Raw genomic sequence first — 24,016 nt, 5'->3', positions numbered from 1 at the left:
CTTGAACTCCTGGTCTCAAGTGATCCAACTGCCTCAGCCTCCCAGCCTCCTGGGATTACAGGTGGGAGTCACTACACTCAGCCAGAGTCCCTCCCAGTCTCTAAAAGAAAATAATAATGGTAATAATAACGAGGCCAGGAATGGTGGCTCACACCTGTAATCCCAGTACTTTGGGAGGCTGAGGCAGGTGGATCGCTTCGGCTCAGGAGTTCAAGACCAGCCTGGGCAACACAGGGAGACCCCCATCTCTACAAAAAACAAAAACAAAAATAAAGGGAATTAAAAAAAGAAAACACACGAATCCATGAGGATAGAGTGTGTGAAAGAAGAAGGAGCAGCCTCAAAGTTCTAGAAGCTGGAAGAACAGATCAACAGGTGTGGAAAAATAACTGTCTGGAAAGCAACTTCTAAGCCTGCAGTAGAATCAGGAATTGCTGGCGCCAGGTCCTTCTGGCAGTGTTAAAGAAATTAGGCAGCCTGGGCAACAGCAAGACCTTCCATTTCAACAGCAAGACTACAAAAAATAGAAACACAAAAGCTGGGCGTGGTGGCTCACGCCTGTAATCCCAGCATTTTGGGAGGCCAAGGTGGGCAGATCACTTGGGGTCAGGAGTTCAAGACCAGCCTGGCCAACATGGTGAAACCTCATGTCTACTGAAACTACAAAACTTAGCCAGGCATGGTGGCACATGCCTGTAGCCCCAGCTACTCGAGAGGCCAAGGCAGGAGAATCACTTGTACCCAGGAGGTGGAGGTTGCAGGGAGCCGAGATTGCACCACTGCACTCCAGCTTGGGTGGCACAGTGGGACCCTGTCTCTAAAAGAAAATAACAGCAACAATGTCAAAACCTAGCCAATCCCTATTCTCCATCCCCTAACCCCAGCAGAAACTTAGAGACATTCTTGGAGGGAGTAAAATTAGCTGGGCGTGGTGGTGCATGCCTGTGGTCCCAGCTACTTGGGAGGCTGAGGCGGGAGGATTGCGTTGCTTGAGCCCAGGAAGTAGAGGCTGCAGTGAGCTATGGTTGCAGCACTGTACTAAAGCCTGGGCAACAGAGCAAGATCCAAAAAAGAAAAAAAAAGGCGGTGGGTGAGGGGCAGAGCCAGGGTTTCTTTCCAGGCCGCTGTCGCCCAGGTCCAACTCCTGGTTCCTGGAGCAGCCTGTCCTCCCTGCCTGGAATTCTGGGCAGGCTGGAGTCATGGGGTCGATTCCCAGAATCCCAGAGTCAGGGAGGCTGGGGGCAGGGGCAGATCACTGGACAAACAGATCAAAGGTGAGACCAGCGTGGGGCCGCAGACCAGGCCAGGCCAGCTGGACGAGCACACCATGAGGTAGGTGGGCACCCGCGGCCTCCCTGCAGGGTGCGGGGTGGGCGCACAGGCCTGGGCCCTCACCCCCCCGCCCTGCCCACAGGCTGCTGACCCTCCTGGGCCTGCTGTGTGGCTCAGTGGCCACCCCCTTGGGCCCGAAGTGGCCTGAGCCTGTGTTTGGGCGCCTGGTGTCCCCTGGCTTCCCAAGGGAGTACGCCAATGACCAGGAGCGGCGCTGGACCCTGACCGCGCCCCCCGGCTACCGCCTGCGCCTCTACTTCACCCACTTCGACCTGGAGCCCTCCCACCTCTGCGAGTACGACTTCGTCAAGGTGCGGTCAGGGCAGGAGGGCTGGGGCCTCTCAGGGTCGGGGGGTCCCCAAGGAGTAGCCAGGGTTCGGGGACACCAGGGAGCAGGGGCCAGCCTTGGCCAGGAAGGAGATCAGACCTGGGTCTTGCCTTCCCTCCCTGTGACACCTGACCCCACAGCTGAGCTCAGGGGCCAAGGTGCTGGCCACACTGTGCGGGCGAGAGAGCACGGACACGGAGCGGGCCCCCGGCAACGACACGTTCTACTCGCTGGGCCCCAGCCTGGACGTCACTTTCCGTTCCGACTACTCCAACGAGAAGCCGTTCACGGGGTTCGAGGCCTTCTACGCGGCCGAGGGTGAGCCAAGAGAAAGCCATCTCAGCCCACACAGCTGGCTGTGGGGGTAGCGCTGTCTTAGGAAGCCCTGCCTTCGGTTCCCCCACCTCCCCCGGGGCAGGGCTGCCATCATCTGCAATGCACAGACCAACAGAGCCGTGACCTCCAGGCACATGGGCTGAGCCCCAGCTCTGAGCCAAGGACCTGAGGACAGCATTGCCTCAAGTGGGCGCAGTGGCTCATGCCTGTCATCCTGGCACTTTGGGAGGTCAAGGCAGCCTGATCACTTGAGGACAGGAGTTCAAGACCAGCCTGAGCAACATGGCGAAACTCTGCCTTCACTAAGAATACAAAAATTAGCCGATGTGGTGGCATGTGCCTGTAGTTACAGCTGCTCGGGAGGCTGAGGCAGGAGAATGGCTTGAACTCAGGAGGCAGAGGCTGCAGTGAGCTGAGATTGCACCACTGCACTCCAGCCTGGGCGACAGAGTGACTCTGTCTCAAAAAACAAAAACATTGCAGGGGCTGAGTGCCCCATTTAAAGCTGAGAAAGTGGGTCCCTTCCTGCGGGAGTGCTGCCGGGATGCTGGAGTTCAGATCCCAGTCCCTGCAGAGACCAGCTGTGTGACCTCGGGCAAGTGGCACAACTTCTCTGCTCCTTAGGGAGCTGCTGCAAGGTTCAGTGCCGTAGCCCGGGCCTGAGTTTCACCGCCTCCCCTTACCAGCTTGGTGGCCTTGGCTGGACACTGAACCTCCTGCTGATTTAACAGAGGTGCTGTTGGCTGGGTGTGGTGGCTCACGCCTGTAATCCCAGCACTTTAGGAGGCCGAGGCAGGTGGATAACGAGATCAGGAGTTCGAGACCAGCCTGGCCAATATGGTGAAACCCCATCTCTACTGAAAAAATTAGCAGGGCGTGGTGGCATGCACCCATAATCCCAGCTACTCGGGAGGCTGAGGCAGGATAGTGCCATTGCACTCCAGCCTGGGTGACAGAGTGAGGCTTTGTCTCAAAACACAGAAAAACAAAACAGAAACAAAACAAACAGAGGTGCTGTTTGCATCTTCCCCCCAGCGCTCTGGGGAGCCCGCAGCGAGCTGGGCCGTAAGGTGCTTGGCCCGACGCCGGTCCCCACCCCAGACAGGAAGAGGCCTCCCTCTGAGGTCCGCTCTGAGGTCATGGGTCTCCTGGGAGGAGGCCAGGCTGGATCCTGCCTCCTTCCCTCCTGATGGCCTCTGCCTGGTCCTGCCTCTCCTCCAGACATCGACGAGTGCCAGGTGGCTCCGGGAGAGGCGCCCGCCTGCGACCACCACTGCCACAACCACCTGGGCGGTTTCTACTGCTCCTGCCGCGCAGGCTACGTCCTGCACCGGAACAAGCGCACCTGCTCAGGTGAGGGAGGTGCCGGGCCCAACGCACCCTCCCCTGGACACACCCAGCTCCTCAGGGCCATTGCTGCTCCACCCAGGGCTGTGGAGGGCCTGGGCCCTGGACACTGGGTGCTTCTAGGCACCGCCCCCCCAGCTTCCCTTCTCAGCCCTGCCTGTCCTTCCACCAGCCAGGCCCATTCCCAGTGCCACCCTCCCCAGCTACTGGGGGGAACTCTAACACCCTGCCATGTACCTGGCCCCACCTGGGCTCTGGGAACACCTCCTGCAGCCACTTCCCCACTGGGGCAGCCATAGCCAGCTCCCGGGGTGGGAGAGTCGGGGTGACCTTGGTCTGGTTCCTCAGGACTGCACCCCTGCAGCGTGGGACCGGCCAGTGCTCTGGGGTATGGGCAGCACCCCTGCTGGCGCTGACCCTGCCCCTCCACTCGGTGTCTCCCTCTCGGTGTCTCTCCTTGTCTCTCGATGTCTCTTCCAGAGCAGAGCCTCTAGCCTCCCCTGGAGCTCCGGCCTGCCCAGCAGGTCAGAAGCCAGAGCCAGCCTGCTGGCCTCAGCAGGTCGGGCTGAGATGGCTGCGCCCCAACTCCCATTCACCCCCCACAGATCCAGTAATAAACCTGGCTCTGCCCCACCTGCTGCCGCGTGTCTCTGGGGGGGGAGGGTGGGGAGGGGGCGGGGTGCGCGCCTCTCTGCCTACCCTCCTCCCAGCCTGAGGAACCCCAGGTCTGTGGGCGCCCCCTCCATGGGGCCCTGGCTCCTTGGCCGGAAGGTCTTGCTCTCACCCCCCCGTTTTGAAAATGGGGCACTGAGGCCCAGAGAGGGGCAGGGTCCGGTCCCCAGAGGCTGAGCGTGGCGTAATCTTGAACCACCCCCATTCAGGGTGTGGCCTGGAGGAGTCTGACCCAGAGAGGAGACGCCCTGGGAGGTATTCATTGAGGGGGGCAATCTGGACCCCCCAAATCCAGAGGTGATTCCCACTGCCCCAAAGGGCACGGCCACATGGAAAAAGGCAGGCAATGTTGGGGCTCCTCACTTCCTAGGGGCCTCACAGCTCAATAGCCCCCCACTGCAGCTGGGGGTGGGGTGATTGGGAGGGGGACGAGCCTACCTTGAGGGATGGAGCGCAGCCCAACGCCCCACCTGTGGCTGCAGCATCAGCTCTCCCAGGAGGAAAGAGAGTACCGGACTCAGTCAGGATCACTGTAGCCTTGAACTTCCAGGAGCTGCCTCCAGGGCAGGTGCCAGACCTGGGGGAGGGGAGTGACGAGAGGCCCTTCTTCCAGATGGTTCCCCCAGGAACCCAGGGGGCTGGCTGGTCCTGGCTGGGTTTGGGTAGGAGACCCCTGATGAATAAACTTGGGAATCGCTGGGGTGGCTGTAGGGGAATTTGGGGGAGTACCGAAGGGGCCCCTAGGCTCGAGGAGACGCTCCTCCCTTTTCCCACATTCCCAGGGATCAAGGAGAGTGTCCCTTCTTCCTCCTTCCTGTGTGCTCACCCACCTCCGACCCCCACTGCCCTGGCAGAGCCCACCCTGGGGTTGCAACTCTGGCCCAGGACACCCCCACACTCTCTGGGGGTGTGCGTGAGGCCCGTACACTCTGTCCCAAGTGCTGCCTGTTTCAGTTAAAGCCTCAAAGCAAGAGAAACCCCCTCTCTAAGCTGTCCCTCAGCCATCAGGTGGGTCCTTTGGTTTTTGGTTAGGCCTTGGGGGCTGGCAACCTGCAGGGCCCAGCTCAACCCAGGGATGCCGATGTCCCAGCCTCGTCCCTGCCCCATGTCCTGCTCCCCAAGGCAGCCCACCCTGCTGCTGGTGTGAGGGCTGATGGAGGGCACGCCAAGTCACTCCCCTCCTTCCCTCCTTCCAGCCCTGTGCTGGGGCCAGGTCTTCACGCAGCGGTCTGGGGAGCTCAGCAGCCCTGAATACCCACAGCCTTACCCCAAACTCTCCAGTTGCACTTACAGCATCCGCCTGGAGGAGGGGTTCAGTATCATCCTGGACTTTGTGGAGTCCTTCGATGTGGAGACGCACCCCGAAACCCTGTGTCCCTATGACTTCCTCAAGGTCTGGCTCCTGGGGCCCTCATCTTGTCCCAGATCCCCCCCCAGCCCAGCTGCTCCCCTACTTCCTACAGCACGGCCCCCACCATGTTCCCGTCCCCCTCAGCGACCCCCACCTCTCCAGGCGCTTTATCGGGGTCTAAGACTGGGGCCTTCTGAATGCAAGTGTGGGAGGGAGAGCAGGGAGGGGCATCTGTGACCTGGGTTGGCCTCATTGGCTGTCCCTGAACTGAGAAGGTGGGTCCCTTCCCTCCGGCCAAGGTGAGACCCCAGGCAGCAGCTCCCCAGCTTTCATGAGCTTCTTTCTCAGATTCAAACAGACAGAGAGGAACAAGGCCCATTCTGTGGGAAGACATTGCCCCGCAGGATTGAAACAAAAAGCAACAACGTGACCATCACCTTTGTCACAGATGAGTCAGGCGACCACACAGGCTGGAAGATCCACTACACGAGCACAGGTGAGCAAGTGGGTCTCAGATCCCGGCTGGAAGCGCAAAGCTGCCCTCTCTCCTGGAGTGTCAAGGAGCTGCAGAGTGTGGGGCTCCATCTGGGCCAAGACTAGGAAGGGCCACCAGGTTTAGTGGTGTCTGAGGTCTGAGGCAGCAGCCCTCTAAGGGGAAGCACTAGCTGTCCCTCCCTCCAGCTGGCCACCCATCCACCCTTCCACTACTCATCCTTCCAACCACCCATTCACCCATCTACTTACCCTTTTACCCACCCATCCTTCTATCAACTCATCCTTCCAAGCATCCATCAATCCATCCATCCATCCATCCTTTTGTCCACACAGCCATCCACCCATTCTTCTACCTACCCATCCTATCCATCCATCCTTCTATTCGGCCATCCTTCTACCCACCCATCCTTTGTCCATCCATCCATCCATCCATCCTTCTGGCCATCCATCTGTCCATTCACTCATCCTTCTACTTATCTATTCTTCTATCATGAATCCATTCATCCTTCCAGCTATCCATCTATTCACCCACCTATCCTTCTATCCACCCATTCTATTCATCCCCCCATCCTTCTACCCACTCATCCTTCTATCCACCCATCCTTCTACACATCCTTCTATCCATCCATCCATACACCCATCTTTCTATCTGTCCCTCCACCTACCCATTCATCCTTCCATCCACCCATTCATCCATCCATCCATCCATTCATCCATCCATCTATCCATCCATGTATCCATCCACTCATCCTTCTACCTACCCATGTATCCATTCATCCATCCATTCATCCATCCATCCTTCTGTCAATCCACCCACCCACCCATCCTTCCACCCACCCATCCTTCTATCCACCCATCCTTATATTCATCTACCCAGCCACCCATCCTTCTATCTATACATCCTTCTATCCATCCATCCATCCATCCATCATCCATCCATCCTTCCTTCCTTCCAGCTGTCTACCCACACATCCTTCCACTTACCAATCCTACCCATCCACTCATTCTTTTTTTTTTTTGAGATAGAGTTTTGCTCTTGTCACCCAGGCTGGAGTGCAATGTGCAATGGTGCAATCTTGGCTCACTGCAACCTCTGCCTCCTGGGTTCAAGCGATTCTCCTACCTCAGCTTCCCAAGTAGTTGGGATTACAGGTATGCACCACCATGCCCAACTATTTTTTTTTTTTTTAATTTTTAGTAGAGGTGGGGTTTCACCATGTTGGCCAGGTTTCACCATGTTGGCCGAACTCCTGACCTCAGGTGATCCACCTGCCTTGGCCTCCCAATGTGCTGGGTTTACAGGTGTGAGCCACCGTGCCCAGCCCATCCACCCATTCTTCTACCTACACATCCGTCCATTCATCTATCCACCGACCCACCCATTCTTCCAGCCAGCCATCTATCCACTCATCCTTCTACCTACCCATCCTTCTATCCATTCATCCAGCCAGCCATCCTTCTATTTATCCACCCACCCATTCTTCTATCCACCCATCCTTCTATTTATCTACCCATCCAGCCATCCTTCTACCTACACATCCATCCACCCATCCATTAATCCATTCATTCATCCATCCTTCCAGCTGTCCATCTATCCACCTACCCATTATTCCAACTACCAATCCTATCCATTAATCCATCTATCCCTCCACCCATTCTTCTATATACCCATCCAGATATCCACCTATCCATCCATCCACCCACCCATCCATTCATCCATCCACCCATTCTTCCAGCCTTTCACTTATACACCCATCCCATCCATCCATTGTTCTATCCATCTACCCATCCACCCATCCTTCTATTCATCCAACCTTACACCCATCTTTCTACTTACACATCCTCCTATCTATCCATCCATTCATCCTTCCAGTTGTCCATCTATCCACCCACGCATTCTTCTACCTACCAATCCTATCCATCCATTCTTGCATGCATTTGTCCATAAATCCTTCCAGCTATCCATCTATCCAACCACCCATCTTTCTACCTACCAATCATATCCGTCCATCCATGCATCCATGGATCCATGCATCCATGCATCCATCCATTCATCCATTCATCCATAAATCCTTCCAGCTGTCCATCTATCCACCCACCCATTCTTCTACCAACCAATCATATCCATCTATCCATGCATCCATCCATCAATCCATCTATCCATCCATGCATCCATCCACTGTCCGTCTGTCCGTCCGTCCGTCCATCCATCTGTCCGTCCATCCATCCATGCATCCATCCATCCTTCCAGCCAGCCATCCATCCATCTATGCATCTATCTATCCATCCCTTCATCCATCCATCCATGCATCTATCCATCCACCCATCCATCCATTCATCCATCCATCCAATCTATACTTCCAGCTGTCTATCTATCCACCCACCCATTTTACCTACCAATTATATCCATCCATCCATGTATCCATGCATCCATGCATCCATAGATCCATCCATCCATCCATCCATCCATCCATCCATCCTTCCAGGCATCTATCTATCTATCCACCTATCTTCCTACCTACCAATACTATCCATCCATCCATCCACCCATCCATCCATCCTTCCAGCCAGCCATCTATCCCTCACCCATCCTTCTGCCTACCAATCCTTCTATCCACCAATCCATTAATACATCCATCCATCCATCCACTATCCTTCCATCCGCCCATCATTCCATCCTATCGACATGTACCAGGGACATGTAATGTGGAAGCCACAGTTCCCACAGCCTCTGCTCAGTCCAGTGAGGGGACAGTCACAGTAACATAACCAGAGCCCTGTGGCAAGCACAGCCTAGAGCCAAGCACAGGCAATCTGGGAGTCTGAAGGAGGACCTCACCAGGCAGGGGTTAGAAGCTAGAAAGCCATCCTGGAATAGGAAACACCAAGATTGAATTGAAAGGATAAGTGAGTGCTGGACAGAGTTCTAGGTGGCAGAGGAGTGTGTGCAAAAGCCCAGAGGCTTTACTCTTCAGGGTGTGGAGCTGTGGAAGGTGAGGTGTGGGTATGAGTTGGGGCAGGGAAAGGGGGTTTCTGACCGTGGAGGAGCCACAGAGCCGCAGCTTGAGGAGTGTAGAGCCAACATCTACACACTCTACCTCTCACGGTCACCCCCGCTGGCCCTGGCTCTGCCCTCTGAGGCCCTGGGAGAACTTCCACCACCTCTTCCTCATGACAAATCCTCAAGTGCTAGAAGCCCTGGGCTCCCACAGGTCCACTGAGGCTGTCCCTGGAGACTGGTTTCTCAAGGGGAGACTTTACAACCTGCGTGGGACTGAGAGCTGCCCCAGGACACAGGCTAGGTCAGGGGCACCCAGGTGCACACAGCTGCCCCAGCAGCTTAGCAGGGACCACTGGACCTAGAGAGCAGGTGCTGGAGGGAGGAGTGGACTCAGAAACTGGCCGGTGGGTTTTTAGGGGTAGCTGGGGAGCACTGAAGCCTTGGGGTGAGTGGAGGCCAGGGTTTGGGAGCTGGAGTGGAATGCAGTGTCCTGGTGGCCTGAGCACCGTGGATACGTGCTCATGACGGGAAGCCTGCTTTTCTCCCTATGCCACGACAGCCATCCTACAGGGCTGCTGTGAGGGTCAATGACAGCGCCACCAAGCACTAGCCTAGGTGGTTTGTATTTGATCTCCACAGCAGCCCCAGAGCAACCATTATCATCACCACCCCCCATCTTGCAGATGAAGAAACTGAGGCTCAGAGAGGTTACACATAGCCACTGGAAACAGCTGTAATTTAAACCCAGCTCCAGTCCGACGCAGGTCCCAAAGGCTCCCCCAAGCACTTTTCCTCGAAGTTACACTCTCTCTTGGTTTCGAGCCGTGGCTCTGAAATTCTCGACACGGAGGAGGCTGAATTTATGGGGACTGCACCATCTTCCCACATACCTGGCTTTCTCACATACCTTTGGCTCAGTCCCGAGGAAAACAACAAACCTTCATTTGCAAAAGCACCTGAGAGTTTAATCTTGCCTTTGGTTTTAAATCTTTTTTTTTTTTTTTTTTTGAGATGGAGTTTTGCTCTTGTTGCCCAGGCTGGAGTGCAGTAGCATGATCTTGGCTCACTACAACCTCCGCCTCCCAGGTTCTAAGCGATTCTCCTGCCTCAGCCTCCCGAGTAGCTGGGATTACAGGCATGCACCACCATGCCCGGTTAATTTTGTATTTTTAGTAGACACGGGGTTTCACCATGTTGGACAGGCTGGTTTCGAACTCCTGACCTCAAGTGATCCACCCGCCTCGGCCTCCCAAAGTGCTGGGATTACAGGCGTGAGCCACCGCGCCCGGCCTGGTTTTAAATCTTAAGAACCCTACCCATGTATGGCAAGCTCTCTTTACATGTTGAGTATTTTCTTTATAAACTAAGAACGTCAGATAGCTCGATTCAGACTTGACTGCTATAGACCACATCAAAACCATTAAGCCTGGTTTCCTCTGCACAGCGCAGCCTTGCCCTTATCCGATGGCGCCACCTAATGGCCACATTTCACCTGTGCAAGCCAAATACATCCTGAAAGACAGCTTCTCCATCTTCTGCGAGACTGGCTATGAGCTTCTGCAAGTGAGTTAAAACAAGACTAAGTACACCACGATCAATCACAATCGCTTTGAAATGTAAACGTATTTCTATCTGCGGATATGTGAAAGGAAAGTGGGAAAATAATAGTTTGTCAGCACGATGATTTCTTTTGTCTACCTTTAAATAATAAAAAGCCAAGAAATAAGTTTGCTGAGGATAAAAAGGATGGCTAGGGAAAATTTTATTCTGGGAATCCTGCCCTTTTTTTTTCTTTTTTTATTATTACTTTTTAAGACAGAGTTTTGCTCTTATTGCCCAGGCTGGAGTGCAACGGCGCGATCTTGGCTCACTGCAACCGCCACCTCCTGGGTTCAAGCGATTCTTCTGCCTCAGCCTCCTGAGTAGCTGGGATTACAGGCATGTGCCAACACACTCAGCTAATTTTTTTGTATTTTTAGTAGAAACAAGGTTTCTCCATGTTGATCAGGGTGATCTCGAACTCCTGACCTCAGGGGATCCACCCACCTTGTCCTCCCAAAGTGCTGGGATTACAAGCATGAGCCACCTCACCCAGCCTTTTTTTTTTTTTTTTTTTTTTTTTTTTGAGACAGAGTTTCGCTCTTGTTACCCAAGCTGGAGTGCAATGGCGCGATCTCGGCTCACCGCAACCTCCGCCTCCTGGGTTCGAGCAATTCTTCTGCCTCACCCTTTGAGTAGCTGGGACTACAGGCGCACGCCACCATGCCCAGCTAATTTTTTTTTGTATTTTTAGTAGAGACAGGCTTTCACCATGTTGACCAGGATGGTCTCGATCTCTTGACCTTGTGATCCACCCGCCTCGGCCTCCCAAAGTGCTGGGATTATAGGCGTGAGCCACCGCGCCTGGCGCCTTTTTTTTTTCTTTCTTTCTTTATACATAACGTTAAGTTTATGTAAGTGAGCCCTTTGTTTTAAAGCTACTTTGGAAAGCTGGTGATTAAAATGGGCAAATTTGGCCAGGCGTGGTGGCTCACACCTGTATTCCCAGCACTTTGGGAGGCCAAGGTGGGCAGATCACTTGAGGCCAGGAGTTCGAGACCAGCCTGGCCAATGTAGTGAAACCCTGTCTCTACTGAAAATACAAAAATTAGCGGGGCGTGGTGGTGGGTGCCTGTAATCCCAGCAACTCTGGGGGATGAGGCAGGAGAATTGCTTGAACCTGGGAGGCGGAGGTTGCAGTGACTGGGAATCACACCACTGCACTCTAGCCTGGGCGACACAGCAAGACCCTGTCTCAAAAAAATATATAAAATAAAATAAAATGAGCAACTTTTCTGTTGGTCACATAGGACAGCAGCTCTTTGCGAAGTGGCTGGAACGACAGAAAGATGAGTTTGCTATCCTGTTCCACGTGCCCTGTCTCGTATCACATTAAAATCCGCCCCGGTCAAATGACCTTTCCATGAAACAACTCCTGGGCCCACAAAAAAGTAGACAGCCCTGGGAAAGAGTATGTTCTGCAAAGTTATAAATAGTGATCACTGTTAAGGGAGGAGTATAATTTTTAAAAATGCTTAGCATGTTGCTTTAGGGGCACAGATAAGAAATTAACACGTCCTCTTTATGTTCTTCAGAATTGTCACTGAATCCCAGTGGTAAAAAGTAATAACATTGAAATGACAGCTAGCTATGCAATCCACAGTCCTGTGGAGAGTCAAAAAAAAAAAAAAAAAAAAAAAAAAGAAGTGAGACACTTTTCCCACCTTGCAAACTTCTTGGGCAGGCTCTTTTCCACAGCTCCTTACACCACAAACCTCTCTAGTTTCTCACTTAACATAAGAAGTCCTGAAATCCTTTGAAGCACAGTTTCTCCCAAAGCCATCTTCTTTTATTTATTAATTATTATTATTATTATTTTTGAAATGGAGTCTCCCTCTGTTGCCCAGGCTGGAGTGCAATGGTGTGATCTTGGCTCACTTCAACCTCCACCTCCCAGGTTTAAGTGATTCTCCTGCCTCAGCCTCCTGAGCTACGATTACAGGCCTGTGTCACCACACCTGGCTAATTTTTACTTTTAGTAGGGACAGGGTCTCACCAAGTTGGTCAGGCTGGTCTCGAACTCCTGACCTTGTGATCCGCCCACCTCAGCCTCCTGAGGTGCTGGGATTACAGGCATGAGCCACCCCACCCAGCCCATCTTCTTTCATTTTAATGTTTGATTTTAGAAAAACATTATCTCAGCAAGTCGAAAAATGTCTTTCTGTGAATGACATTGGCAGTGAAAGCTGTTGGATAGCACACAGATGAAGCTCATGAAAGAAATCTTTTTTTTGAGATGGAGTTTCGCTCTTGTTACCCAGGCTGAAGTGCAATGGCGCGATCTTGGCTCACTGTAACCTCTGCCTCCTGGGTTCAAGTAATTCGCCTGTTTTAGCCTTCCAATTAGCTGGGATTACAGGCATGCACCACCATGCCAGGCTAATTTTTGTATTTTTAGTAGCGATGGGTTTTCATCATATCGATCAGGCTGGTCTCAAACTCCTGACCTCAGGTAATTCACCTGCCTCGGCCTCTCAAAATGCTGGGATTACAGGCATGAGCCACTGTGTCCAGCTACAAAAGAATTCTTGCTGGGTGAGATTGCTCACGCGACCGGGTGCGGTGGCTCACGCCTGTAATCCCAGCACTTTGGGAGGCTGAGGCGGGCGGATCACGCAGTCAAGAGATCAAGACCGTCCTGGCCATGGTGAAACCCCGTCTCTACTAAAAATACAAAACTCAGCGGGGCGTGGTGGCGTGCACCTATAATCCCAGCTACTCAGGAAGCTGAGGCAGGAGAATCACTTGAACCCAGGAGGCAGAGGTTACAGTGAGCTGAGATTGTGCCACTTCACTCCAGGCTGGGCAACAGAGCGGGACTCTGTCTCAAAAAAAGAAAAAAAAGAAAGAAAGAAATGGTGGAACATCAGATGCAGAAATGTTGAGACCTGATATTATTATTATTATTTGTCTCACTTTGTCCCCAGGCTGGAGTGCAGTTAGTGCCATCTCAGCTCATTGCAACCTCCCCCTCTACAGGTTCAAGCAATTCTCCTGCCTCAACCTTCTAAGTAGCTGGGAATACAAGCACATGCCACCACGCCTGGCAAAATTTTTGTATTTTTAGTGGAGACAGGGTTTCACCATGTTGGCCAGGCTGGTTTCAAACTCCTGACCTCATGATTCGCCCGGCTTGCCCTCCCAAAGTGCTGGGATTACAGGCGTGAGCCACCGCACCCGGCCAATTTTTTGTAGAGACAGGGTACCACCATGTTGGCCAGGCTGGTCTTGAACTCCTGGCCGCCTTAACCTCCCAGAGTGCTGGGATTACAGGCATGAGCCACTGCACCAAGCTGAGATCTGTTTTTGTATTACAGTGAAAAGAAAAAAAAAAAAAATTATAAATTGCTGCAAGGGTTACATCTGATTCATGAAATGCCAATATCTGCTGAACGATGAAATACATAACCTAGCGTCACAGATATGCACTGAGGCAGTGGGGCGGGGCATCCACGCTCCAGGCGTCCCCCAGCCCCCAGCGCGAGCAGATATATTAGTCATGTGCATGGCCATCTCCCTCCGGAGCACCTCGTAAAACACTAGAATAGGAACTACTGTGGAAGTACAGCTTTGGGGAGTGATTTTATGATATAGACAAGGAAATTGATATTGTCTGAATTCTTCTTTAGGGTCACTTGCCCCTGAAATCATTTACTGCAGTTTGTCAGAAAGATGGATCTTGGGACCAGCCAATGCCGTCATGCAGCAGTACGGTCGTGTGGTGACTACAACTCCCATAACCGCCCGCAACTCCCTCTGCTGCTATTTTGCTGCTTCTATTGCTTCTCTGGTTTTCTGTTTTCTTTCTGTTTTGTTTTTTTGAGACAGAGTCTTGCTCTGTTGCCCAGAATAGAGTGCAATGGCATGATTTCAGCTCACTGCAATTTCTGCCTCTCAGGCTTAAGCAATCCTCCTGCCTCGGCCTTTTGAGTAGTTGGGACTACAGGCAAGTGTCACCATGCCTGGCTTTTTTGTATTATTTGTAGAGATAGGGTTTTGCCATTTCACCCAGGCTGGTCTTAAACTCCTGACCTAAAGTGATCCACCTGCCTCGGCCTCCCAGAGTGCTGGGATTACAGGTGTAAACCACTGTGCCCAGACCCTTGGCTTTTTTTTTTATGATCCGTTTATCAGAGCTTGAATTTCAAATTTGCGTCTCTTCTCCCATCTCTCAGTGCATTCTTAGAGATTAAAACAGAACCTAGGGAAGGCTTGTGCTTTAGGAAAGTATGTTTTTTTGGTTTTTTTTGAGACAGTTTCGCTCTTGTTACCCAGGCTGGAGTACAATGGCATGGTCTCGGCTCACCGCAACCTCTGACTCCTGGGTTCAAACAATTCTCCTGCCTCAGCCTCCTGAGCAGCTGGGACCACGGGCGCACGCCACCATACCCAGCCAATTTTTGTATTTTTAGTAGAGACGGGGTTTCACCGCGTTGGCCGGGATGCTCTTGATCTCTTGACCTCGTGATCCACTCGCCTTGGCCTCCCAAAGTGCTGGGATTATAGGCGTGAGCCACTGTGCCCGGCCAGAAATATATTCTTTAATATTTTTTTCTTTTTTGAGACAGGGTCTCACTTTGTTGCCCAGGCTGGAGTACAGTGGTGCAATCTCTGCTCACTGCAACCTCTGCCTCTCAGCCTCCCCAGGAGCTGGGAAGGACTACAGGCACATGCCACCATGCCCAGCTAATTTTTGTATTTTTTTGGTACAGATGGGCTTTCACCACGTTGGCCAGGCTGGTCTCAAACTCCTGACCTCAAGTGATCCACCCCCCTCAGACTCCCAAAGTGTGTTCTTTGACAATTGTCTTTTTTTTTGCAGACGGAGTCTTGCTCTGTTGTCCAGGCTGGAGTGCAGTGGCGCGATCTCGGCTCACTGCAACCTCCACCTCCCAGGTTCGAGCAATTCTCCTGCCTCAGTCTCCTGAGTAGCTGGGACTATAGGCGCATGCCGCCACACCTGGCTAATTTTTTGTATTTTGGCAGGGACAGGGTTTTATCGTGTTGCCCAGGCTGGTCTTGAACTCCTGAGTTCAGGCAATCTGCCCGCCTCAGCCTCCCAAAACGCTAGGATTACAGGTGTGAGCCACTGCGTCTGGCCTGACAATATTTTTCTAAGTATAAAAGTAACAATACTCATGGTAGAAAATGGGAAATACAGAAAATTATGAACCTCTTAATACCCATAATACCACTATATGCGAATATAATCACTACTTTTTTATATTTATATTTTGAGATGGAATCTTGTTCTGTTGCCCAGGCTAGAGTGGAGTGGCACCATCTTGGTTCACTGCAACCTCCGCCTCATGGGTTCAAGCGATTCTCCTGCCTCAGCTTCCTGAGTATCTGGGATTACAGGTGTCTGCCACTAAGTCCGACTAATTTTTTATTTAGTAGAGACGAGATTTCACCATCTTGGCCAGGCTGGTCTCAAACTCCTGACCTCAATTGATCCACCCACCTTGGCCTCCCAAAATGGTGGGATTACAGGCATGAGCTACCGTGCCTGGCCACTTTTTTTTTTTTGACAGGGTCTCACTCTGTCACCCAGGCTGGAGTGCAGTGGCACTATCTGGGCTCACTGAAACCTCCGCCTCCTGGGTTCAAGCGGTTCTCTTGCTTCAGCCTCCCAAATAGCTGGGATTACAGGTGCCTGCCACCATGTCCACCTAATTTTCGAATTTTTAGTAGAGATGGGGTTTCATCATGTTGCCCAGACTTGTCTCGAACTTCTCAAGTGATCTGCCCACCTCGGCCTCCCAAAGTGCTGAGATTACAGGTGTGAGCCACTGTGCCTGGCCTAATGGTTACTCTTTTGGTGCGTGTCCCTCCAATTACACATGATTCACACATGTGAACAAGTATACACTACTGTATGTAGAAAGGGGGGTAATTTTTTTTTTTTTTTTGAGACAGAGTATATCGCTCTTGTTACCCAGGCTGGAGTGCAATGGCGCGATCTCGGCTCACCGCAACCTCCGCCTCCTGGGTTCAGGCAATTCTCCTGCCTCAGCATCCTGAGTAGCTGGGATTACAGGCACGCGCCACCATGCCCAGCTAATTTTTTGTATTTTTAGTAGAGATGGAGTTTCACCATGTTGACCAGGATGGTCTCGATCTCTTGACCTCGTAATCCACCCGCCTCGGCCTTAAGTGCTGGGATTACAGGCGTGAGAAAGGGGGGTAATTTTATGTGGTAATACACACACCCCAAACTGGGATAATGATGTACATTACCATTTTGTGAACTAAGAATCATATATTTTTTTACTGGAGACAGGGTCTTGCCCTGTCTCCCAGGCTGGAGTGCAGTGGGTCAATCATAGCTCACGTGACACAGCCTCAAACTCCTGGGCTCAAGCGATCCTCCTGTTTCAGCCTTCTGAGTAGCTTGGACTACAGGCACGTCCCACATACCCAGCTCCTTTTAAATTTTTGGTAGAGACAGACAGGGTCTTACTATGTTGCCAGGATGCGTTGGCCTTGCCAAGTGCTGAGATTACAGGTGTGAGCCACTGTGCCCAGCAAGTTTTAGAAAGACTTCCAAGTCTTTCGAAGAACTATATTAAAGGGATTAGAATAATAAGCTAATTTTTTTTTTTTTGAGATGGAGTTTCACTCTCGTTGCCCAGGCTGGAGTGCAATGGTGCCATCTCAGCTCACTTCAACCTCCAACTCTCGAGTTCAAGCGATTCTCCTGCCTCAGCCTCCCGAGTAGCTGGGATTATAGTCATGCACCACCACCCCCAGCTAATTTTGTATTTTTAGTAGAGATGGAGTTTCTCCATGTTGGTCAGGGTGGTCTGGAACTCCCGACCTCAGGTGATTCACCCGCCTTGGCCTCCCAAAGTGCTGGGATTACAGGCATGAGCCACTGAGCCCGGCCTCTGAATTTTTTGTTGTTTTCGAGACAGGTTCTCTATCACCCAGGCTGCAGTGCAGTGGTGTGATCATAGCTCACTGTAGCCTCAGCCTCCCAGGCTCAAGCGATCCGACTGCTTCAGCCTCCCGAGTAGCTGAAACCACGCCACCAAGCCCAGCCTATTTTTTTTGTAGAGACAGAGTTTTGCTGTTGCCCAGGCTGGTCTTTGAACTTCTGGTCTCAAGTGATCCTCCCACCTTAGCCTCACAAAATGCTAGGATTATAGGTCTGAGCCACCGAGCCTGGCTCCTCCAACCTGTCACGTCCTTTTCAACCTTTTACATGGAACCAGCCTGTGCCACGTCACATGCTGTTCTGCTGCAGACCTTTTTTATACTTGAGGGTGCTAAGGAGTTCTGGCTGGTTTCGAATTCCCTTTCCCTAGGAAAGGCAGGACACCACTTCCTCTGCATGGACGACTCCCCTTCAGTTCAGCCATTTAGTTACCTCCCACCTCAGCTTCCCAGGTAAATGGGGTGACAGGCATGTGCCACCATGCCCGGCTTTTTTTTTTTGGAGACAGTCTTGCTCTGTCACCCAGGCTGGAGTGCAATGGTGCAATCTCAGCTCACTGCAACCTCCGCCTCCCGAGTTCAAGCAATTCTCCTGTCTCAGCCACCCCAGGCGCAGGCCACCACGCCTGGCTAATTTTTGTTTTGTTTTGTATTTTTAGTAGAGATAGGGTTTCACCATGCTAGCCAGGATGGTCTTGATCTCCTGATCTTGTGAACTGCCCACCTAGGCCTCCTTACGTGCTGGGATTACAGTTGTCAGCCACCACATCTGGCCCATGCCTGGCTTTTTAATCTTTTCTAGAGAGGGGGTCTTGTCATGTTGCCCAGCCTGGTCTCAAACCTCTGAGCTCAAGGGATTTGCCTGCCTTGGCTTTCCAGAGGTGCTTCCCCAGACCTTTGGAAAGTCAGCATTGAAGTGACCGACGGACTCCTCCCTCTCCTGCTTCTTTTGTTAGTTGTTGACTGTGGCCCTCCTGATGATCTCCCCAGGGGCCGAGTGGAGTACGCCACAGGTCCTGAAGTGACCACCTACAAAGCTGTGATTCAGTACAGCTGTGAAGAGACCTTCTACACAATGAAACTCAATGATGGTATGCAAATTTCTCAAAGCTGTGGGGTGGGCAATACTTGGAACTTGAGCCCCCATGGTCAGAAAATAAACTTTAACCAATATTTTTGGCTAAGGCTAGACAAAAGATTAAAAGTCACTTCTCCCATCCACTAAGTGAAATATTATAGCTGAAGTGACTTTAATGTCAATTTGCAAAAATCTGAAAACAGATCTTATCTAGTAAATGACTACTACAAACACACAATATATTCCAAATGGTTTAATTTAACAAGTCAAAACCTTATCATTAAGCACTTGAGAGCTTGATACATATTCAAGTTACACATCTAAAAGGTTTCTACTTTGCAAGCAAACATGGTAATGCAGAGACCTCCTATTTATGAAATCATGTAAAATGGTTCTTCAGACACCTCTATTTCCCACGGATGCTCAAGAATCACCATTTTTCAAGGGGGTATTCAAGCAAATGACAACCATCTTATACATGCAGTTAAACATTTTTGCTTTTCCAATGATTTGCAGGTAAATATGTGTGTGAGGCTGATGGATTCTGGACGAGCTCCAAAGGAGAAAAATCCCTCCCAGTCTGTGAGCCTGGTAATGGATACATTTATACAAGAGACTGGTAATTGATGGAGAGTAGAGCTGGGCAGGAGAGTAAGCAGAGCTTTAGCTGTGGTAGGCAGAAATGGAACTTCAGCACTTGGCTCTTAGGCTAAGTTATCATTTCCAAATAATATGTTCTCATTACCCGCTTTCCATAGAGAGAGGTTGTTAGGTGCTGACTGCATCAGTCACTTGATTATTTTTGACCTTGTAACGAGGCAAGCATAAAAAATTAAATGATTTTTAGGCTGGGCCTGGCTCACCTCTGTAATCCCCAGCACTTTGGGAGACTGAGGTGGGCAAATCACCTGAGGTTGGGAGTTCAAGACCAGCCTGACCAATGTGGAGAAATCCTGTCTCTACTAAAAATACAAAATTAGCTGGGCGTGGTGGTGCAGGCCTGTAGTCCCAGTTACTCAGGAGGCTGAGGCAGGAGAATCGCCTGAACCTGGGAGGCAGAGGTTGCGGTGAGCTGAGATGGTGCCACTGCACTCCAGCATGGGCAACAAGAGCAAAACTCCATCTCAAAAAACAAAAGCAAAAAAATAATTATCTTGAAAAATTTATACATTTATAAACATGAACTCTTCTGTTGAGTTACTGTTCTATGTTAAAATGCTATTAAAACCCAAAGCTAATAACTTCTTTATTTCCCCAAGCAACTGTTTTCAATGAAATCTAGGTTTTAAACATTAATGCAATTTGCCTTTTAATAGTACTTAATTTTTTTTTTTTTTTTACCAGAATTGGCTCTAAAGATAACAGTTGAGTAGAATGATTGAAAAAAAAAAACAATCAGGAAAGTAATAATATATTCATTACCCTTGTGTTATTTGGTTCAAATTATTTTTAAACCGGCATTTGGCTAACACAACGTCTATAGTTTTTAACGCAAGCCCACTACCACAACAGGAAACATATATGCTACATTAATGGGCATATTTAGTTTGCAATAAAGATACAATAAAATTTAGTTTGGAAGAATCAACTAGATCAAAAACAGTAATTTCGGAACCTGCAGGGTCCTAGCCACAACTGCAGCGTTTTAATTTCTAAAGCATTTGTATGTTCAAAGGTAAAAGTAATTTTGCAAATCCTGATACTGACCTAGTTCCTGCTTTTTTAGGATTACATACCCACTTTATAAGTAGGAAAACAGAAACAATGAAACGTTACGTCCTTCTAATTCCTATGCACATCATCCAGTCCATCCGCTCAGATCATTCCTGCTTGCCCTGTTAATTTTCCTAATCTTTTTTTTTTTTTTTGAGACAGAGTTTTGCTCTATTGCCCAGGCTGGAGTGCAGTGGTGCAACTTGGCTCACTGCAACCTCCGCCCCCCAGGTTCAAGCGATTCTCCTGCCTCAGCCTCCAAAGTAGCTAGGATTATAGGCACCTGCCACCATGCCCAGCTAATTTTGTACATACAGTAGAGACAGGGTCTCACCATGTTGGCCAGGCTGGTCTCGAACTCCTGACCTCAGGTGATCTGCCCGACTCAGCCTCCCAAAATGCTGGGATTACAGGCCTGACACTGCACCTGGCCAATTTGCCCAATCTTATAGACCAAATTATTTTAGCAAAACAAAATAACTTCTAAAAGTCAGTTTTCAATAATCTCATTTTTCTGAGGAGCTAAGAAATACCAAAAGGTTTTATCAGGTCTTTGAACTGTGATGTTTTAAAATATCCTCACTTGCCTGTATAGGTGGTCACCCACCAATTCATGTAATTTTTGTTGACATCGAATATATACTTCAAAGTGGCCATAATTTAAGAAAAACATGACATTTTTACAAAGGCTCTCTACTTGTCTGCTTCTCTCTTCAGTTTGTGGACTATCAGCCCGTACGACAGGAGGCCGTATATATGGAGGGCAAAAGGCAAAACCTGGTGATTTTCCTTGGCAAGTCCTGGTATTAGGTGGAACCACAGCAGCAGGTGCACTTTTATATGACAACTGGGTCTTAACAGCTGCTCATGTCGTCTATGAGCAAAAACATGATGCAAACTCCCTGGACATTCGACTGGGCGCCCTGAAGAGACTATCACCTCATTATACACAAGCCTGGGCTGAAGCTGTTTTTATACACGAAGGTTATACTCATGATGCCGGCTTTGACAATGACATAGCACTGATTAAACTGAATAACAAAGTTGTAATCAATAGCAACATCACGCCTATTTGTCTGCCAAAAGATGAATCCTTTATGAGGACAAATGACATTGGAACTGCATCTGGATGGGGATTAACCCAAAGGGGTTTTCTTGCTAGAAATCTAATGTATGTTGACATACCAATTGTTGACCATCAAAAATGTAGTGCTGCATATGCAAAGCTGCCCCATCCAGGGGCAAGTGTAACTGATAACATGCTCTGTGCTGGCTTAGAAAGTGGGGGCAAGGATAGCTGCAGAGGTGACAGCGGAGGGGCACTGGTCTTTCTAGATAATGAAACACAGAGGTGGTTTGTGGGAGGAATAGTGTCCTGGGGCTCCACGAATTGTGGGGAGGCAGGTCAGTATGGAGTCTACACAAAAGTCATTAACTATGTTCCTTGGATCAAGAACATAATAAATAATTTTTAACTTGCATGTCTGCAGTCAGTCAAGGATTCTTCATTTTTAGAAATGCCTGTGAAGACCCTGGCAGCCACGTAACCCGAGAAGCATTCATCGTTACTGTGAAAATGGCAGCTGTTGCTCCAGCCAAAGAACAGACCCCAAGTGAGACTGCTGTCATTTCTCCACTCCACAGTTTAATTCCAACCTTACCCATCTGACTCTAGGGGACATAAGCTCCAACAGTGATATTCACCTTTGTCAATCCAATGTAATGTCACTGCTAAAATTACATTTAATTACTTTAAAAGGCCAGTATCTTCTCATACCAGCTGTTGGCATTTCTGTAAACTGCCTGGCCATGCTCTTTGACTGTTTTTAAACTTGTTCTTATTGATCTCTGTAAGTGCTTTATATGTTGTAGCAGTACTGATTCAGGAATAACCTTGAATCCTTTTTTTGGGCAGGCAGGTTGGAAACACTGATACTTCAGCCCAGGTATTGACTGAAATTTCCATGTTAAAAACCAATATCACAAAATCATGGTATACAATTATTCACTTATCAAATTGTCAGACAAAAGGAATGTGAATAGTAGTACTATTTCACATTGTGAAAGACAACATCGACTTCCCAAAGGACCATGTGGCAATCCATTTTAAGCAAGACCAGGTGTGTTCAGGGAGGGTGGTGTGGCTATAGACCGGCAATACATTTCAAAAACCCCTGAAAAGGCATGCAGCATCTTTGACCTGGCAATTCCAATGTTACGAATTGAATTTAGCTGGAAGGATATTCCCAGCAATTGGAAATAACCTGAACAATGTTCAAATTCAGAAGACTAAATCAAAACGCGGCCATTTCCACAAGATGAAAAATGGCGTTATAAATTAGTGATGTCATAAACTGTGATCATTTGTTTTTCCTCTTTACAATGAACACAAAATATCCGGGCACAGTGATGCCTAACAAGAGCACAGATCACACACAGTTGAGTCAAGTACAGAATCCTAATACACAGGAGCTACTTTGCTCGTAACAACAAAATCTTTCTATTACACATTCTCTCTTGAATTACGTACTTAACGTCCTACTTTTTCCTACGAAGGACAAAACTTAAGTCCTGATTTAACCTTAAAAATCTCGTTTGATTTTAGCTGGCTATTCCTTCCTAAAAGCTTTTAATAGCTAGCATTTAAGTTTTTCAGTCTAGCTAACAGTTAACATTCCATGTAAAAGTTTACTGTGAATCCTGGCCTAATTTCTCTTGTGCATATAAAGTACAACTACTTGAGACTCAATTTTTATTTTTTTCTTTAAAGGCTCAATTTTTAAAGGTAACTTTCCAGCATCTGTATGTCACATATAAAAAGAAATCATGTTTTCAGTAAGACTCCAGACACTAAACTGTGGTGTCAATAAAAATTTTTATTTAACTGGTTCAAAAAATTTTTAGAATGAATGCATTTAGATGACCAAATAGATTTTTAAAAACAAATCTTCGCTAAATAGTTTGAGTACTTCTAAACTTCAAAATCTTTTTAGGGTAAAATACCCGTTATCTATGTAGTACCACAAACATGCTAATAAAAGGCTACTCAACATTGAAAGCCTTCTATGACCAGTAACTACAATTTACACAAGTGTAAATAAAGGATTCAAACCATGCCGTTGACACGTTAACTTACCCCTGGGCTCCTCGAAGGCTTGTCAGTTTAGTCTTTGGAGGTCCCCGAGTACCATTTTAAGTGTTACCATGTTACTGCTGCTGAGTAATAGTGCAAGTGCTAAAATGCAAAATTCAGATGGTACAGGGTTTGGAAATCATGCAGATTTAGATTCAGAAAAAAAAAATTAAAACAATTCAAGATCCCTTTACAGAGGAAACCGAATAATGAAACAATGTGGCGATTACAAGTCTAAAGGATGACTTCATTTATAAATGTTTAAAACATGTAACTTGCAAAATGACAAACCTATTTATCATAATCTAATTAGGTAAGGGCATTAAGTAAACTACAAACACAAAAAATGTCATTCTTCCAACTAGAAAAAGAGCTCTCTCACATAGTTACATAAAAGTACAACAGAGAATCAATGTTATTGCTTTTACATAATTAACAATGCATTGTGAGAGTCTACGTTTTGTAAGCGATTTTATTCAACATTACCGCGTTCCCCCACCTCCTGGAGGACGAAGCCCATTCACTTCCAGACAGACAACCCACCCTAATTCTTAAAGCTATCAAGCTTCTTAATGGATTCCAGGCACAAGGTAATTTGTGGTTTCTTCTACTTTATCCCTATTGCAATTAATTCCACTTTTCAAATCCCAAACTAGGAAGGTGCTGATATTCCCTTTTCAATTGATATGCTT

The 24,016-nt window shown here is 49.1% G+C and overlaps 1 protein-coding gene across 5 annotated transcripts; it reads left to right on the top strand.

Annotated features, from left to right (window-relative positions):
- The first annotated feature begins 1,222 nt into the window (after positions 1 to 1,222).
- Positions 1,223 to 23,499, top strand: MASP2 (MBL associated serine protease 2). 5 transcript variants are annotated; one of them, XM_064363258.1, is made up of 11 exons: positions 1,262 to 1,332; positions 1,415 to 1,643; positions 1,801 to 1,978; positions 3,218 to 3,349; positions 5,212 to 5,408; positions 5,715 to 5,862; positions 10,307 to 10,425; positions 14,091 to 14,169; positions 18,357 to 18,491; positions 18,995 to 19,069; positions 20,909 to 23,499. In XM_064363258.1, exons 1-11 carry the CDS (start codon positions 1,328 to 1,330, stop codon positions 21,664 to 21,666), a joined length of 2,055 nt encoding a protein of 684 aa, XP_064219328.1. In that variant the 5' UTR covers positions 1,262 to 1,327; the 3' UTR covers positions 21,667 to 23,499. The 5 variants fall into 5 exon arrangements, with proteins under 5 accessions (XP_064219330.1, XP_064219331.1, XP_064219329.1 ...); XM_064363260.1 differs by lacking the exons at positions 18,995 to 19,069; positions 20,909 to 23,499 and adding an exon at positions 15,725 to 15,822 and having other exon boundaries at positions 1,223 to 1,332; positions 14,091 to 14,182; positions 18,357 to 18,427; XM_064363259.1 differs by lacking the exon at positions 20,909 to 23,499 and having other exon boundaries at positions 1,227 to 1,332; positions 18,995 to 19,236.
- The last annotated feature ends 517 nt before the right edge of the window (positions 23,500 to 24,016 follow it).

This window comes from Aotus nancymaae, unplaced genomic scaffold (genome assembly GCF_030222135.1).
Source record: "Aotus nancymaae isolate 86718 unplaced genomic scaffold, 86718_ANA_hifiasm-v0.15.2.pri h1tg000053l, whole genome shotgun sequence".
NCBI classification, from domain to species: Eukaryota; Metazoa; Chordata; class Mammalia; order Primates; family Aotidae; genus Aotus; species Aotus nancymaae.
The sequence above is the reverse complement of the archived record's forward strand: the minus strand, read 5'-3'. Positions and strand labels throughout refer to the sequence as shown.

Coding starts and splice junctions, on each gene's coding strand:
- MASP2 (XM_064363258.1), top strand. Junction 5,863..10,306: donor GATCCACTACACGAGCACAG/GTGAGCAAGTGG, acceptor TCCTCTGCACAG/CGCAGCCTTGCCCTTATCCG. Junction 18,492..18,994: donor CACAATGAAACTCAATGATG/GTATGCAAATTT, acceptor AATGATTTGCAG/GTAAATATGTGTGTGAGGCT.